At 41.2% G+C, this 18734-nt stretch overlaps 1 protein-coding gene across 1 annotated transcript in view; it reads left to right on the plus strand.

Annotated features, from left to right (window-relative positions):
- LOC139711805 (E3 ubiquitin-protein ligase HECW2-like) overlaps window positions 1-18734 on the plus strand; it is a gene marked incomplete at its 5' end in the record, with an annotated part of 60658 nt that overhangs the window by 32705 nt on the left and 9219 nt on the right. The window contains 9 exons of the mRNA XM_071623657.1: window positions 3976-4166; window positions 8400-8528; window positions 9196-9349; window positions 10370-10449; window positions 14265-14383; window positions 15396-15581; window positions 16416-16577; window positions 17206-17320; window positions 17716-17812. Coding sequence (XP_071479758.1) covers window positions 3976-4166; window positions 8400-8528; window positions 9196-9349; window positions 10370-10449; window positions 14265-14383; window positions 15396-15581; window positions 16416-16577; window positions 17206-17320; window positions 17716-17812 — 1233 coding nt within the window. The remainder of the gene's footprint in view (window positions 1-3975; window positions 4167-8399; window positions 8529-9195; window positions 9350-10369; window positions 10450-14264; window positions 14384-15395; window positions 15582-16415; window positions 16578-17205; window positions 17321-17715; window positions 17813-18734) is intronic.

Here is an 18734-nt window from a genome sequence, read left to right on the forward strand (position 1 = left end):
GTGGTTTGAGCAGCACCCACCCATGGTGAAGAGAGCTATTTTCTTTTCTCTTTCTGTAGTTACCTCGTGTTTTAGCTGGGCCACGTGAAAACAAAAAAGTACAGCTAGGAAAGAGAGTCTGCTTATCATCAAGACTACATTGTACTTTTGAATGACATTGGACAGATTCACTGCTTGAAACAATGCATCATTAAGTGTTTGAAGGAAGTCACTGCCTTTTGAAGGAAAGAAGTGCAGAGATTAATCCAAGCGTTGAAACTGGCCTGACCGCTGTTGTAGTTTTAGTCAATCCATAACAATTATTGGTGTCACAGAGCTCTCACACGTCTTGTATTGGTACAGCTTTGTCTGTTTGCCTTACACTGTACGTCACATATATTCTTTAGCTTCTTTGTTTTTAGTGTCTTAAAGGCAAAGAAAGAGTAGAAACAATCCCCAAGAATGCTTAATTCTTTAAAGTTTTTAAATGTATCTGCAGAGCTCTTGACCCCAACCCAGTGATGTGTAACCATCACTTTTCATTTTGAGTCAGGCATTGAATGGGTCTCAAGCACGAAGGTTGCTGGTATTTTTATTTTTCCTGAAAGGGATGTTTCTTCAAATAGACATCACACCAACTTTATGTCACTATTTGAATTCTTAATTTGCGTTAAGTGTGACCTGCTACTACAAAAGCCTACAATAAATTTGCTGAGCATCCATTTTCTGAATGCAGGATCAGAAGATTCTCCGGTCTAAAGGATTTCTAATATTTTTGCTATTTGACCCATTCTATTTAGCAAAAGAACATCTGAAACAAACAACACATGAATCCAAAACAACACAAAACACACACACAAAAAAACTACCACAGAAAAGCTATGAAAGCCAGCCACCAGATAAAGATGCTTTTTAGAAAATTTGATTTAAACTTTTTTTGTCATCACCAGGCATGGCTAATCAATTGTGACATGACATAAAAAATAAAGTGAAAACAAAATTGAGACAGAAAAGTTTTTAATGCCCAAGTATTCATAGAGTTTTAAGATGAAACATGATTAGTTGAAATATAAACCTTTGTTGATATTTGAAGAACTGTCACATTTCTTAATGGGAGAAGACAGTGTTTTGCCAATCGTATCAAAATATCGATGTATGTATACTTTCAGGAGTTTTAAAAGTAACTGATCTCTATCACAGTTATGTGAGAAAGGTGACACATTAAAGTGTTGTTAATTTCTGTCTAGTTTCAGTTAAACATTTTTATAAAATGGGTTCAAGAATGTAGCCAATTGGAAGCGCTGAAATGAGTCACGTGTGCGTGCATTATTTTCTTCAGGTATGCACTAAGAAGAGTCTCTCTTCCACCTCCCTGGCCTGACGTACGTCACAATGTTTACACTAGCAGTGCGCACTCAATCAGTTGTTACAAGTGCATCACGCGCTACTATACGCCCTGTCAATCCTGTAAACAACTTCTAGTTTAGGCCGCGGGCTGCCACAACAGCCGGCGGCCTTTCTTGTGCATAACAGTACGTGGCGTACGTATACTCTTATACGTACGTACAGTACTTATGTGCGGGATTTCCGAGTGCGACGTGCGTAAATGTTTGGGACGAACATCTTCGGACATCTTGACTTTTGAGCGAGTGCTACATGTAGCTGACTGGTATTGACCCACAAAGGTACGTGAATAATGCTGTTAGTTTTCGACCCATTTTATAAAACAAATGATGCACAGGATTATTTCGTGGCGTTAGTGAAGGTGCGGCTCACTCTCGAGTATTGACAACGGTTGCAAACATGCACTCGGCTGCGCCTCGTGCATGTCGCACCATTGTCAATACTCTCGAGCGCGCCGCACCTTCACTAACACACTCTATCCTGTGCATCATTTGTATAATGGTATTGTTTGCCTTATATTACTTCTTATTTGTATTGTGTCAACTTTAATGCCAACCCTAATCTATTAAAAGAAAATTCAAGCTTAAAGTAGATATATACTTTTGCATGCACTGTAGAATAACAGTTAAAGTTGCAGAGACCATAACAGTGTGGTGTCAATGGCTTTCTGATAATGTACATGTAGACTTTACGCTGAACAGCTGGCAGAAACGGGATACATTTTATTCCAGGATACTTTCACAATAACAGTGACGACACTGAGGTGAAGAAAGGTCATGTCCGAGGTCTTCTTGGTATGTCCTGTATAGCGATTGGAATGTGTAGGACATATGACTCTATTATTGTGTCTCTTGTACGTACCTCGGACCTGATCACGTTGAATCCTGTGTGCGGCGCAGATCTGCGCGTGCAGAGTCACGAGTTTTTGAAACCACAGCGTGTCTTGCCATCTGCTCATTGTAAATCCATTCCAGAGATGTGCTGCTGTTCTTTCTTTCTTTCCCATCGAGTCCAAGAAAAAGATATTTCTGTGGTTTTGGCCCTGTGTCTATTTTTAAATATATTTGTATTTTACTCTTCACAGTTTGTGTTTTGTAAAGTAGTGTGAAAGCTTTTGTTTCATTTGAGCCCTTTTTGTGTCAATTTGTAATTGTTTGTTTCAGTTGTGGAATTAAAAAGCCTCTTAATCACTAAATTCATGAATGATTCGTGAATTGGCAACACATTTGTAGAAGATTAAATGTTTCTGTTTTATTCACACTATATCTCTCAAGTTGTAAATTCCCTTCTGATTTTGTACAGTGTTACTGAATGTAGCCAGCATCCAGATAGCCTTTCTTCCGTATGAGCTGTTGAGCAGTAAATATTCAAAGGTGCCAATTTAATGGTGAAGAAGTGATAATTCTGCATCAGTATTCCTGCTTGCCTTGAATACCAGTTTGTGCATTGACGTCATATTGTACTTTTTAAAGCCATCTGGTGACTTTCACTGATTATATGCTGAAGTACAGTAATAAATAGTTGCAAGCCTAATGATCAATGTACACCTTGAGTTCATGACTGTTATTATGAAAAGAAAAAGATGAAAAGTTGGATATATACTTAACCCTGTATGTGACCGCAAACACTTAATAGCTGAACTTACCAAACTTAAACTTTCTCATCAGCAATCCATCCAAATTTTGACCTGGTTGTAAAGTTAGTTGGCCCACCCAGGGGTAGCAATGTGCCTCAGTCCAACAGGAAGGCCATAATGACACAATAGGGACTTGGGGATTAGGGTATGATCACTTCTAATTGAGAGAGGATAAATTCATCATCGTTTATGAACAGTGATATGTCCAAAATTTGACTGTCAAAACATTAGTCCTGATAAGAGCAGTAGATGCTTCTCTTGATGTACTCCACTGCTTGGTCTTGGACTGCAGCTCATATAGTGCACTTCAGTGTTTTATATTGCATGTGATACAAAATGTTTTTATCATAGGCTATTGCATATTCAATTGCACAGTTGCCATATCTCCCTGATTTTGCACTGAAAACCTCAGTGTATCTTCAAACATGTATCTAGCAAAAAAAAAAAAAAAAAAAAATAGAGGGAATATAAAGCTCGGCCTGATTTAGGAATTTGCATTGTGTGTTGTAGTTTTCCCCATTGAGATTCATAAAACATAGTCTTCCTAATTACTGTTTTTAATCTCTGTGCTTTTGATTAGTGCATATTGGCTATACTGTAATTGTGCCATGTAGGACATCATGTTTATGCACAAGGGTGATGTCTTGTAGAGGTAAACTACTGTACACCGAGTATGACTCACCGCCCGGCCGTATCAGCTGCTATCTTCTTATTACCATTACATCATCTCCAGATTGTTTTCATCTGCCTGTAGGCCAGGCCTAACCCTTTGTGCGAGCCAGGAATGTGCTCCGTGCCACAAGGCCCATCTTGAAACGTCACACTGAACTCGTCTTCTGACTCTCTGTCCCCTACTTCCATTTCTCTCCACCCCTCCCCGGACCTCTCCCATCCCTCCCCCCCCCCCCCCCCCCCCCCCCCCCCCCCATCTGTCTTGGCCTCCTCCAGGATGCCAGCACCGTTGCTAGGGCGTCGTCGTCATCATCATCATCAGCCAGAAACGGGGAGGAGGATGTTGTCCCACCCATGGGCAAGCAGAGCTCAGCTCCGGCTCCGGGCGGCAGGACACGCAGGAGGTCAAGCCATCGGAACAGCGCCGTGTGGCAGCGACGGCAGGGTCTCCGGGCGGCAGCGGCCGGGCTTCATGGTGGGTATAAATTGTGATAGATGAGAATACGATTGTGGGATCAGTTGTGGTGCGATTGGAGATGGTGGTGGTGATAATGCTGTCTGTGATCTCTGATGGCAGTGTGGTTGAGATTGCGACTGTGGTGGTGGTTGTGGTGGTGGTGGTGGCGGTGGTAGTCAGTGGGGTTGAGCATAAAAAAGAGAATAGTTTTGTTCATGGTAAATGTGGTAGTGAGGATGGCAAGTTTTGTGGTAGTGGTTGTGAAGATGGTAGTTGGGGTAATCAAGATGGTAGTGAGGATGGCCATTGTACTGGTAGTGGTTGAAATGATAAGTGGCAGTTGCAGTTGTAGTCGCGTGGTTGGGATATTCATGATGGAAACATGGGAATTGGAGTGAGGTTAGAAGTGGTTGGTTGAACATTTTGTCATATATGTGGTAGTACAACCTCGCAATTTTTAATGTGGTAGCATTTCTGGTGATAATGCATAATGGCAAAAGAAAAGGTGACAAGTGTTTTGGTGTTAGTAGCAGGGAAGCTGATAACTTTATAGTCCATAGATGATGATGATAGTGAAGATGGTGTCGTCGAGGATGGACATTGTAAAATTGATGACAGTGGTTACAGGGAACAGTAGGAAAGAGTTGTGGTAGTGTTACACTGTAAATAACTTCAGAGGTGTAATAGAAGGAAGTATGGGAATGGCTATGTTTACAGTCTGTTGTCTTTGTTGGAATATATGACTAGATACTGTAGGAAGTATTCAAATCAATCAAGTCTTAGCTTTTAGCAGAAATGCCAACTGTTACTTTCTTGCAGTATTTTGTAATGGTTTTATTTTTTTGTTGCCAAAAATACTTCAGATTTCTGGGAAAATAGTGTTTTTCCATAATTGCATTACTATACAAAATGTCTTCTGCAAATTGCAGGAAAGGTAGAAATACTTGCTTTTCCACCAAAAGTATTGCTTTTTCAGCCCTCAAAATACTGCATTGCAGTTTGAAAGGTCGGCATCCGTGTCTAGTAGTTTCTAAAACTTTCACAGTCCATATTTATTTGCTAAGTGTGATTTTTTTCCCCCACAAGTGTTAACTGGAATGTTTGTGGGTACACTGTATGTGAAGCAGCTGCTTCCCCTGTATAAAGAGTATGGCATGAACTTTGTCTTCCCTAAAGTCATTCCACTGCATTCATGACATGAATGTACAAAATAATTACAGCTGTTGGTCACACGTGTAAACGCAACTGCCTTGAAAAGCCACTGACTCAGCAGTAAAAGACAGTAAAACAATTGAGACAGCTGTAAAAGCATCAACATGTGCTAAAATAAACATTCACTTTGTTTCCATTATCCTTAAAATGAAGACCACCCCCCCAAAAAAAAAGAGGAGAAAAACAACAATGAGGACCAAAAAGAGAAAAAAAACTAACTTCCAGGAGAAAGAGAATGAAACTGGAGCAGAAGAAGACATTAACTTCCAGATCAAGGCAATCTGAGTGCTTCCCAGCCTCCTAATGACATTCCGATGCCTGTCGATTAAGGATATCCTACTTACAACAATGTCGAAATATCCTGTTAGCAACCCAAATTGCTCATGGCATAATACTGCCTGGGCTATTTCTGGTCCCGTTTACAAGACATTAATCACATTCTCCTGGTCGAGGGGCATCGGGCATTGGGCATCGGGCATCGAGGCATTATTTCAACCTCGATCGGCGCCCCCAAATTCCAGAGAGAGAGAATGAGAGAGGGATGAATGGCAAATGACAGTTCGGCTGTTGTCAATTGCAGTAAACGTGCGCTTTGTATCGTACACACTCTTCCCTCTCTGCATGACGTTGTGAGCCTCTTGTATTGTTTTTACTTTTTACCCCCAGTGTTTCCTTTCACTGAACTCATGAACTGCAAAGATTGTGTGTGTGTGTGTGTGTGTGTGTGTGTGTGTGTGTGTGTGTGTGTGTGTGTGTGTGTGTGTGTGTGTATGTGTGTGTGTGTGTGTGTGTGTGTGTGTGTGTGTGTGTGTGTGTGTGTGTATGTGTGTGTGTGTGTGTGTGTGTGTGTGTGTGTTGGGTGGGGGGGGGGGGGGTCCAGATCAGGTTTTCGTGATATTGTGATTTCTTGGAGATTTGAGCCACAGCCCCCTACTGTGTCCTTCTGGGGAAACTTATAGTTTTGGATGTACAGCAGTAAAGTCAAAATAGCTTGAGTATTCCACTCATTAACATTAAAGGGATAGTACAGTATTGGTGGAGATGACAATTGGGCTTTTAACTTTTTGCGAGATACAAAGAAAACACTTATGATATAGTACAGAGCATACCATTTTAAGAGGAATTCAAAGATCTGATGAAGATCGGGTTTGGAATGACTGAAACATCCAAAAACAAAGTAAAACAAAGCGATCGTAATAAAGTGTGGGTCCCACACTTTATTAGAATCACTCTTTTTTGGATATCTCAGTCATTTCAAAACCAATTTTCATCAAATAAACGTTGAATTCCTCATAGAATTACATGCTCTGTCATATTTCATAAGAGGTTTCTCATTATCTCACCAAAAAATGGTAGAAACCTGAAATTAGGTCTCAACCAAAACTATATGATCCCTTTAACATTGCCTGTTTGTTGTTTGTTTTTGTTTTGTTTTGTTTTTTTGTTTTTTTTGGGGGGGTGCATATTTTTGTGAAGATTTTCACCCTGCAGTCGGAAGTCCTTCTTGCAGTCTAAATCTCCACTGCTTGTTAAAGCATCACAAGTTTCAAACTTACAAACAATAATTCCAATAAAAATGGTGGTAGTATGTCTGACCATTGGGGAAAATGCAAAAGATTTTGTTAGCAAGTGTGATATAAAAACAAAATTGAAACCATTTACTTACTAGTTTCCAGAATCAAAAAGGGGAAAAATGAAAACAACACCACTTGTAGAGTTCGTTGTAGCAAGTGAGCATATGTATTGATAGGGAATTAATGAATTAAATTGCAGTTGTGTGCATTCATGGAAGAGCTTACAGGCAGTTGTCATAAGGAAGAAGAAATTGTTATGCATTTATATGCATATTAGCATGTAAAGTCACATTGTGCAGCAACTGTTTATCCCTCCCTCTCTCCCTCTCTCTCTCTTTCTTTTTCCTTCTCTCCCTTGTACCCACAAAAAGTGCATTTCCCCGTAAGCAGCAGCCAGCGTGTCCCAGTCCATTTTCTGTTTTTCTCATTTACCTGTTTCGGGGGGTCGGTTCCGGGCAGTCCGCTTTTTGCAGGTGTCGTTATCAGACTTAATCCGATCTGACTCGGCAGGCAAACGTGAACTGGCTATTGTCAGGCAGGGCAGGACAGTGCCCTCTATGTCAAAATGATGATGATGACGACAATGACAGGGATGATGATGATGACGATGATGATGATGATGATGATGTTGATGTTGATGATGGTGGTGACGATGATGACGATGATGATGATGACGATGATGATGATGACGATGATGAAGAAGAAGATAATGATGATGATGATGATGATGATGATGATGATGATGATGATGATGATGATGATATCATGAAAATTTCCTCTTTAAATGAACCTTTAAAGCCCAAATATAAATTGTGATTGAGTGAAAACACTGGCAGCAATAATAGTAGAACACGGCGATGAAAATTTAAAGAAAACCTGACAATTGATTCAAAAGTTATGAATTTTTGAAGTTTTGGTGTTGTCATTGCTGGACAAGAAGACAACTACTATTGTAATGTTGTCATTATGGACAACAATATAAAGAGAATATTAGGAGAATTCTACAAAATCTCATTTTTCCTGGAAAGGACACATTCCATTGGCTTCTTACTGACATATGATAATGGTAATGATATTCCCTTTGTGTTACGATAGAGCTAACTGCAAGTCAAGTGCTCTTTCATTATGCTAGAAAAGTGAAAGTGGGTCAGGATGTATCTGTGTGGGAAGTTTGGCATGCCTATAAATCTGTGGTTGTGTACCACTAAAAGTGTGCATGCGCTGAAACTCAGATACCAAGTAGATTGCCTCTATAGAGTAAACAGAGTTCTGCCAAAAATCAAACCAAAACAAAACAAAGATGAAACACAAACAAATAGTATCGCTGGATAGACCATGCGAGGTATTTTTTGTTGGAATCTGCCACCATGCATGCATCCCAGCAGTGAGAGATTTAATTCTTTTCAATGTTTGTGGATGATAATCTTGAAATATTAAATGTTTATCTCTTTTCTATCGTTGGCAGTCACGATTCCAGGATCTACGTCGGAGAGTTCCAGCAGTGACACCCCTACCACGCCCGTACTCACGCCCGGCCACCGCGCCACTTACCAAAGATACGAGTTACCAGCGGACGAGGATCCCCTACCAGAAAGTGAGCCAAAAAATCAATATGGGCACATGGCTGATATGAGCATATATTGGTTACTCCCAAACTAGGCCTTTAGTCTCACATATTAAAGGGAGATGTTTCTACAGTGCTTCCAGAGTCCGACATCGTATGGAGAAAAGGAGTTATGCATTTTTTATTTTTGTTTATGTGTGTGTGTGTATGAAAAGCAAAAGATTGTTGAAATTTGAGTAAATCAGGAAGTAATCCACATGTGTTGAATGATATGAAGTTCTTGTCAAAACGTAAAGTCGCATTGATTAGATCGAAATTCATATGAGTGCACTTTCCATTGATTTTTGAAATGTTTTTAGTTATTAAAAGTCCAGTGAACAGACATTTGGTATGATTTACACTGCAAAGTAAAGCTCTGCTGTTTGTGCTCCCTAGTTCATTTTTGTACAGAAATGTTGAGTGGGGTGCTTTTACAAAGAAATGGACAGAATTTGAAGACAGATTTTCAGATATAATATTAGAGGATGTTCGAGTGCACATATACACAGTTGTATAATATTACAAGAGATGTAATATGAGATACATGTGATAGACCTTTGAAAGGTGCATGGAATCTTGACTAGAAGTGTACTGTATTTTCTCTTCCCCTTTATTCCCATTTTGCCAATCTCTCTCATGTATCCCTTCCCCCTTGAAGATTGGGAGGCCAGGATAGACCAGTACGGGCGCGTCTTTTATATCGACCACCACAGCCGGGCCACCACGTGGACCAAGCCAGGCCGCAACCAGACCGGGAGACACCCGCGGGACACCCGCGCCTCGGAACAGAGTCGGCAACAGCTGGACAGAAGGTGAGGGAAAGTCTAAGTTTTGATGAATTCGAGAGGTTACCTGTAACTCGACAGTGACGGTTGCTCCTGCGACAATTGCTCTGGTCTGATTTTCTCCAAGGACTTACGGTTAGGATTAGGGTTGTGATAGGGTTTTAGGTTTAGTTTGATGTGAGGATTAGGGGTAGGGTTGTGTTTGTGGGTAGAATTTGTGTTTGGCTTAACGTGCAGATATTTCATAGGAGCATTTGATGCAGGAACAAATGTCGTGGAACCAACTCAGTGAAATCGATAGTCTCTTGAGATTACTTGCTTCTCTGAAAAAAATATGGACTCATGCCAGTTTTTCTTTGTCAGGTGCAGGTTGTATCATTTTGCGCATCAGAATTGGCGTAACAAACCCATGGAAGGAAACCAATTGATGTAAAAGGAAATAATGAAAAGTGCAAAGTAATATACCTTCTTTTTTTTTTAAATGCTGTATCAGAATCTATGCAGTTTCCTTAGGGTAAGAGGTAAATGCATTGCATGGTTAAAGATGGAACATGCTTTCATTCCTGTACTGGAGTGGTGAGGGATCTTTTGTGTAAATCCTATACCAGGCTTGAAGTATGCTTGCTGAGAAGTACTTGAACTTTTCACTCGAGAATCCATGGCAAAGATACAGATCCTGTGCGATGGAACCATGAATTTTTCATGAATTTTTCATAAATTTTTCGTGAATTGTGACGTCAATTATGTAAGGGCAAAAATATATCCATGTAGTGTAACTATTCCAACCAGTTTTTTTTTTTTTTTAAGTTTTACCATGGGCAGACGAACAAAGCGTGTGCCCCGTTCTCACAGGAATTTTTTGCAGTCTCGAATTTTTGCAGGTCTTGAATGCAGAGTACTGTCTTTATTTCGTGGTGGCATCAATTGAAAGTGACTGGTGACAAGATGTTAGATGTGGGAATGCATGTATTGTTCATTTCTAAACAAGCCTGTCATCGTTGTTTGCCATTTCTAACCCGACCTCTCTTGTCCACCGTCATCGTGTAGATACCAGAGCATTCGGAGGACGCTACAGAGCGACGACAGCGACAGTAGGAGAAATAGCGCCGACGGCCCCTCGGCATCAAGTGAGTCACATTTGCACCTTTGTCAGTTTTCCACTTTCCATCTGGATTTGTAAAAAGAACTTTTATTCCAGTTGTGTTACCTCAGCGGAGTCTCAGTAAGTTTAATGCATGGCACAGCCAGAGAGAAATATTAAGTGTCACTTACACTTCTCAGTCTATTAGATTTTAACCCCCTTTCTCTTTTTTGTTTGTTTTTGCAACTGAAAAGAAAAATGTCAAAGGATATGAAGCAAAGACCCCTCCTTTCGTTCTAAGTTTTTTCTTCTACTATTCTTCTCATTATTTCTTAGCAAAAAAAAAGAAGAAAAAAATCAGTATCACTTTGCTCTTTGAAGAGGAAGAGTTAATTGGGTTTGAGAACTAAACCTTGTATATGAAATTGTCACCAGGACATTTTGTCAGATGCCTTGCCCAATATACTTTTGCAATTTCAATTCATCTTATTTCCATCCAACAAAAAATAATACATACAAATACAATACACTGGGTCTGCACACTGATTTCTTATGAGTTGAGCAGTGGCCTCACAATAGTTTCTGTCAAAGTCTGAGTGGAGCCACATGTATAGGCAGAGATGACTTCTGCCAAACTCCACCTGGAAATTTTTGGGCAGTAGATGATTAATTATCCAACATGACCCTGTATGCACTCTTGCCTACTGAATTACATAATAGAGCACATCCTCGAGCAAGTGATAAGTTGGGCACATAGGGCCTTTACACTGTGATTGAGAAGCGCACTTGATACTGGCACTTCACTTTTTCACGCTCGAGGTCTCTGCCTTGAAATCACTCGGTTGAAAATCTGCTCGTCTATCTTGTTTTGGTAGAAAGGAAACACAATCTGCCACGACCAGGGATAATGTTTTCCCCTCGATTCAAAACATGGACTGTTATTCAGTTTTCTCGGACTGTAAAAATAGAAACTGAGTATTTTATGGGGCTGGATTTGGCCAGTGCCCCCGTAAAGTTTAAACATGCAATGGGCAAAAGTCCAACTTACGTGTTTATTTCAATCAACATGTAAGCGTAGACTTTTGACAACAGTAAGATTTGGTTCTTTATATGAACGTTACTCTGCAAACATTTGGACATCTGATACAAGTGATACGTGATCAATCTACAGCTATATGACTCCAGGGAATGTGTGTGAGTGTGCCGATACATGTGATAGAGACTCAATACCATGGATAATGCTACACTCCATCCTTGCACCGCTTCTGTTAACATGGACTTTAACCAATGTTTGAATTTCTATATGTCTTGTGTCTTGTGAGACCTTTTCCAAAATCATACCGCATATCTCTTCGATTGGAATCTTTACCATTAATAGTGACATGATGACAGAAATGGAAGTCAAGAACCTGCAGACTTCCTCTTACTTGACCAAACACGCAAAGATTAACGGTAATCTTGTGGTAATTTTTGTGTTAGCAGTATCATTTACCATGGAAAGAATAGTGTTGCCTTTAAATCCATGTGAATCCAAGGCCCTGTTAAGATCAAACTTCAGTCAGGAAGTCAAATATACAAAGAGTCACTGAATACTCAATGCTGATTGGCTGATATCAGACTTACAATTGTACTTTTGAATTTCTGACTTTGTTTGATTGCATCTTGTTATGCTACAGGGCCCAGGAAAAAAAGAAAAGGGGGGGGAGGGGGTTAAGAGAGAAAGAATGATAGAACTGCTTCCCATTCTCTCCCCCCCCCCCACACACACACACACACACAGACATACACTCAGAAATGCAAAATAGAGAAGCTTACGTCACTATGCCAATTACGTCATACCGTGACTGGTCTGTGTATTTGTGCAACATGCCAAGGGTTTCCCCCCCCCCCCCCCCCAGAACATTCCCCCCACCCCCTGTCTTGCTCTTGTCTACGTGACACGAGGCACAGACGGTGGAAGCATGTGTGTGTTTGTGTGTGTGTGTGTGTGAGTGTGTGCACCTACATCCTGTTGGTTGTGGTTTCTGTCGATCCTATCATTTTGTTGTCGTTGTTTTGGGGTTTCCTTTTTCTTTACCGCTCTATCTTAAGTGACAAACAAGCATCAGCATTATGAGTTCACTCATACCTCAGAAGTATTGGTTAGCTGAAACCAAACGCCACAGCTAGAAATAGATAGGGGGAGGGGAGGTTAAGGGGGGGGGGGGAGGAAGAGGAGGAAGAGAGGGGGGAGGGGGGAGAGAAGGAGATTTGTTGTCACTTTTTGGTATGAGGAGCACACCAGAGAAATCAGATTCATTTGATACAATTTCAAATTAATGTTTTCAGCAGTAACCACCTTCAGTGATGCCAAGGTCAAAGAGTAGCTAAGCTTGAGATTTTGTGATATGTCAATGCCACTTCTAAGAAGCAAAGCAATGGCATTGGGAGGTTGTGTGAGTTTGGTATGCCCCCTTCCCCCCCCCCCCCCCCCCATGGCAATTATCATTGGAGATAGTATAAAGGAGCTTTACCATTTCTTAGTTGTAAATGGAGCAATCTAGTGCATACTCAATATTTTGGCATACTCTGATTTTTAAAAAAGATGTGTCAAAATGATAAAAGAAATATTGTGTCAATGCAATGTTTTTTGGTGGTATGAGATCATTTGTGTGTGTTTGTTTGTATGTTGGTTTTGTTGTTTTTGTTGGTTGTTTTTTTTTTTTTTGGGGGGGGGGGGGAGATTGGGTTGCAAGGCACGAAAAAAAGTTTGTCAGGCATGTGAGGGTGAGAAAGACCCAAGAGTGAGGCTTGAGACTTGGTAGGTCTGCACCTTTATGGCGATTGAAAGAGCAAGTTTGCAATGTGTATGTTTGTGTGTGCTTGTGTGTGCGTCTGTATGTTTGTGCTCTTGTGTTGTCAAAGTGGGTCAGATCAGACAAACAACACTGGAGTCCATTGTCACAGAATATCAACACTGTTATAGGCAGAGAGAAGGAGAGAGAGTGAGGGAGAGAGAGAAAGGCCAGGGCAATTACATAGAACAGTTGGTATGGACAGGAAGTGGGTTAGTTGGAACACATGTTTTGGAGGCAGAGATAGATAGAGAGAGAGGGAGAGATAGATCAGATATATATACATTCACCTGACGATCCCATCCCTGGGAGCTCGGTGGGGGAAAAGCCATTGTCTTCACCGAGAACTGGCATCGAAATATGATTAGCACAACAGCGGCGTGCCCCTGTCTGTCCCACACCGGTGACAGTGGTGTCACCACTGTGTAGTTGCCTGGCTGAACGGCGTATAAATAGCCAGCTGAGAGGATCCACGCACAGCAGACGAGGGATGTGTGATTCACTGTGCAGACAGCTCTGGCTGGCTCTCTCCCTCTCTATATATCTCCGTATCTCTCTCTCTCTCTAGCACGGACGCACACTGTCAGGTGTATAGTATCAGCTGATACTGATGTGCTGTACATTATAGCCTGTAGGGATACTGTGTTGTATATGGTGCTGCGTGTAAACATTCCCACAGGAGCAAAGCGGGTTTTCGCGGTGGTGATCAAAACCTGTTCGTTCGGATAATACCGTGGATTATATTATACGACTGCAAAGGGTTTTCGCCTTCTCGGACCAACTTCTTCCTTCATGAATTTCTGGGGTCTGTCACAGCCGGCCACCATGGTGTATTCTAACCTTTACTTTGTCTACCGGGGCCAAGGTGAGTGCACCCCAGCTATAACCACACCCACGGTCCTACCCCCCTCCCGATCCCCTCCCTCTCCCGTCACACCCCAGTGCTGCTGGATAGCGTCTGTAGAGCAAAATTCACTAAGACTGGTATTTCTTCTCATCCACCCCCCCCCCCTTTCTCTGCATGCAGGTTCCTCCGAGAGCATTCCGCACATACAGAACCCGAGGAACCACCAGTCGCTCATGGAGTCGCCGGCGGTCATGTTCATCACGCGGCCGGATTTCTTCACCTTCCTTCACTCCAATCCGGTAAGCATCGTTGAAGTGTTGTCGCGTACCGTTGAGGAATGACAGGCAGTTTCGTGTAGCTTTACTATTGCACTTTGCTTCACAATATCTTTCATTCACATGTGTGAAGCATTTCAGCATAATTTCTAGTCATTTAATATTCACAACCCATACCAGTATTTCCTTCAATCACTTTCACTTTTCGTCACTCTCTTTTGGACATAAGCTAGCACAGTGCATTATTTGCACATGACATGCTAAATCTCTTCAATGGTTAAACATAGATCTCTACATTATCTTGCTTTGTGTCAGCATATATGACCTATCATTCCTCTTAATATGTGAATACACTTGCTCATTGATATGTATAATTTGTGTGTCTGTTCATCCCCTCATCCAGGTTGTTTTTTGGTCATTCTTTCTTGACAATTCTTCTTTCTCATCATTCAATGCTCAATTTTTTTCTCCATCTTTACCTCAAGAGGATGTAGTGAAAAACAGCACTGCATAATAAACACATAAGGGTACATGCATCAAAGGCTTTTGCAAAATCAAACGTGAAGTCTTCAAAGTGTCCGGCATGATATTGCAGAGTGCAAATATGTGACCCACTACAACAAAAGGATCCTAAAGTCGCTGACGGGCGAGCCAATCATGGCCCCAAAAAATGCTATTTTCAGGCCTTTCCTTTTATCATTTAGCTTCGAAATTTCGGCAGATGATAGAAGATACATTAGACTACAAAATTATGTTAAAACAGAAATCGAAACGTTTTGACTGATTTTGGTGATCTGACTTCAAACTCAATTTTCTCGGCTCACCCGTCAGCGACTTTAGGATCCTTTTGTTGTAGCGGGTCACATATACAGTCCAGTGTTTATGTGCATTGTATATGTGTACATACGTATATGTACAGATTGTACATACAGTATGTATGGGCACATCATAAGCATGCAAGTGTGGGCAGGTTTGCTTGTTAGAGGCTGCAGACCTAATGTTGACAAGTATTTGCCAATTGTTGATAACTCCCCAGGACGCCAAAAACAACTTCCAGAAGAACTCGTCGGTGAAGCACATGGTGAACAGGATACGGCGCGACCCCAACAAGTTTGCCGACTACCAGCACAACCGCGACTTGGTGGCACTCCTGAACACTTTCGCCGACAGCACGGCCGAGCTTCCACGAGGGTGGGAGACAAAGAAGGACAAATCTGGAAAGGTTAGAAAAAAAAGAAAAATGTCTTCTTATCATTTTCACCATCAGCAGTAGTCATTCTAGTAGCAGTAGCAGAAGGCACAATAATAGAAGTTAGTAGTTGCTAGTAGTAGTAGTAGTAGTAGTAGTAGTAGTAGTAGTAGTAGTAGTAGTAGTAGTAGTAGTAGTAGTAGTAGTAGTAGTCGCAGTAGTAGTAGTAGTAGTAGTAGTAGTAGTAGTAGTAGTAGTAGTAGTAGTAGTAGTTGTTGTTGTTGTAGAAGTAGTAGTAATAAAAGAAGGCACATTAAAAGTAGTAGTAGAAATACAAGTAGTATTAGCAATAGTTGTGGTAGTAGTAGCAGGTGTAGTTGTAGTAGGAGTACCCTGGTAGTCAAATTTTTAAATTTATGTCAGATTTTAAACTTTTATGTATTTCATGTAGTATGTTGCTATGATAGTTTTGAATAACCTATTGTCTATAAATGCCAGATATCCTACATACAGCTGTCTTTGTGTGCATTTCACTTTTTGAAATCTATTATCGAACAAAATCAGTACTGGTACGTCTCTCATCTGGCTTTCATTGCCCGAGATTAGTTACACGGGTGTATGTACATGTAATATAATTGAACACTTGGATTCCTGAAAATGTTGAAATACCAAACTCAGAAAATTGATGTGTGGTGACTGTCTGAGACTTTTGTGGTGACAGATCACACACATATTCGCACATAATTATTTTGTATAAGTAAAGTCATGCATATGTATATGTAACTCATGCATATTCAAATTCATACTGCACTTGCACTCGACGGATGTAACGAGGTGTTTCTTTTTCTCCAAACACGCTCGATGCAGGACTTCTTCATCGACCACAACAATCGCAGCACAAGCTTCATCGATCCGCGTCTTCCAGTCAACATGGTGGACACGTCGGGAGCCATGCTGGCGCCCCCTAGGGGCAGGATCAGGAGCAGGAGCGAGGGCGAGGACGAGTTGCAGAACAGCACCTACGCCATTGTGAGTTTTTTTTTTTTTTAATGTAAAACAAACAAACAAAATGAGAATCTGATGAATGACATACATTATAGCTGGAAGGTATCCTACAGTATCAGCCAGCACAAATGATATTGACATTGGGTCAATTAAAGTTTGACCCTTAGATGACTGCCCAAGTTGCCATAATGAGGGAGGGGGCATATAAAATGTAAACTTCTTGTAATCACTGGGACTCTTCGGATGATATATGAGTCAAACATATTTCATTTCTTCTATCTACCTCCCCCCCCCCCCCCCCCCCATTATGTTGCCACTTCATAGCATTTGTGTAATGACACATGCACCTACCTTGACAGATTTTTTTTCTGAAGTTGTAGCAGTTTCAATTTCCAAAAAGGAAATCCAATTATGTTGTCAGAATCTTGTGGTATTGCTGTCTGGATGTCAAGCTAGTTCTTCCTATCGAATATTTCTCTTGTCATCATTGTTATCATCGTAGTCACTACCATCATCATCATCATTATCCTAACTTAACCACCCCTCCTCCTTCTCCTTATCATCATTATCATCATCATCATCATCATCATCATCATCATTATTATCATCATTATTATTGATTATCCAACGTTCTGTGTGTTCCTCCTCGCAGCAAGCAGCGCACAACTCGAGAAGCAGCAGCCGACAGACCGGACCTCCCCCTGTCGTGCCCAGACCGGTCGAGACCCTACGCGGTGGCTCCTCAAGATCTGAAGAGGTCCCGATGGGTAAGTGCCGGCCCCTCTCTTGCCAAGAGCGTTCCCCTCTCTTGGATGTCTCTTTAATGATACCAAATTTCTCAGTGAGTGATGATAAACTATGAACGTAGAGGTCAGTAAATGCCTTTGCTTTGGTGAAGATTGCCAGTAAGAGAGATTCATGAAATATAAAGTCATACAGAAAAATATGAGGGAAAATCACATTTTTATACCAGAGTTTTGACTTGAACATACATGTATTAACCCATTGAGGATGGGCTGATGCCATGCCATGCATTTCCCATAGACACCTGCCCGAGTATGCTCGGGACTCGTCTTCAGCGGGTTAAAGCTGTAATATCAGTAACTCTTTAATTCATGCACGTAGGCTCATAGTCAATTCCATGTGCTCTTTGTGTCACCAGCGTACAACGAGAAAGTCGTGGCTTTCCTGAGGCAGCCGAACATCATGGACATCCTCATCGAGCGGCAGCCCGCGCTGGGGAACAATCAGAAGCTCAAGTGAGTCCAAAGCCCCGTCCGTCCATCAAACAAGCCATGAATCACATCCGGAGTCATCCATTTATTTATTTCCTTCAAAAAGTTTTTTTTTTTTTTTTTTTTTTTTGTTTCTGCTGCTCCCTGATAATGCGACTCGCTCCTTTCAGAATGCCGATTTCCGATTCTGGCGTTGTTGCGGTCTGCTGACTGTACAGCCCGTGTTGTGCTGTAGCTCATTGAGTACTCCTTCCGCAAGGATTTAAAAGTTTGGTCAGAAATAGGCACTTGTGGCAAATTTCCTGGGATGCTTCAATTATCTAGGCCACAGCGGAGGAAATCGTACCCACATGTGTCACCCTCATTTGCGAATTAATGCTGGTATATCTTAGAAAGTGAGTCCGGGATGGCCTATACACTGCTGTAAAGTTAGTAACTGGTATGATGAATAATTTTCCCTATTATTATTAATTTTCCTTTCTCTCCCTCTCGCTTTTTTCCTTGGGGGGGGGGGGGGAGGTATTATCAATAAATTGGGTGGTAGAAGGCTTAATGCTGCGCTACATATTCTTTCTTGGGTATGTCTGTGGCCCTGAAAAAGGCCTACCCACTCCCAACGTTTCGGCAAATATGTTCTTGCCATTTTCAACAGAATGAGTAACTAGAGGAAAATCCATTTTCTATACCCTCAGGAAGGGTCAAAGGGGCATTGGGTATCAATAATTTCAAATGGAGAGTACTGCATGAAATCAAAATGTTCACATTTCTGTAATTGACCTCCACTTTTGAACTACAGTATTACAAAGTTAGAAATAAGTTATTTTTTATTTGTACATTGCACGTGTCAATTAAATGTACTAGTCCTTGAAATACAGTAGTAAACGACAGTGGATTATATATATGTAATGATTTTCTTTCTTGTAGAGAAAAGGGAGTCAAATGTAGA

The sequence above is a fragment of the Diadema antillarum genome, unplaced genomic scaffold, assembly GCF_040938485.1.
Source record: "Diadema antillarum isolate AM-2024a unplaced genomic scaffold, OU_Dant_1.0 seq00001705_RagTag, whole genome shotgun sequence".
Lineage (NCBI taxonomy): Eukaryota > Metazoa > Echinodermata > Echinoidea > Diadematoida > Diadematidae > Diadema > Diadema antillarum.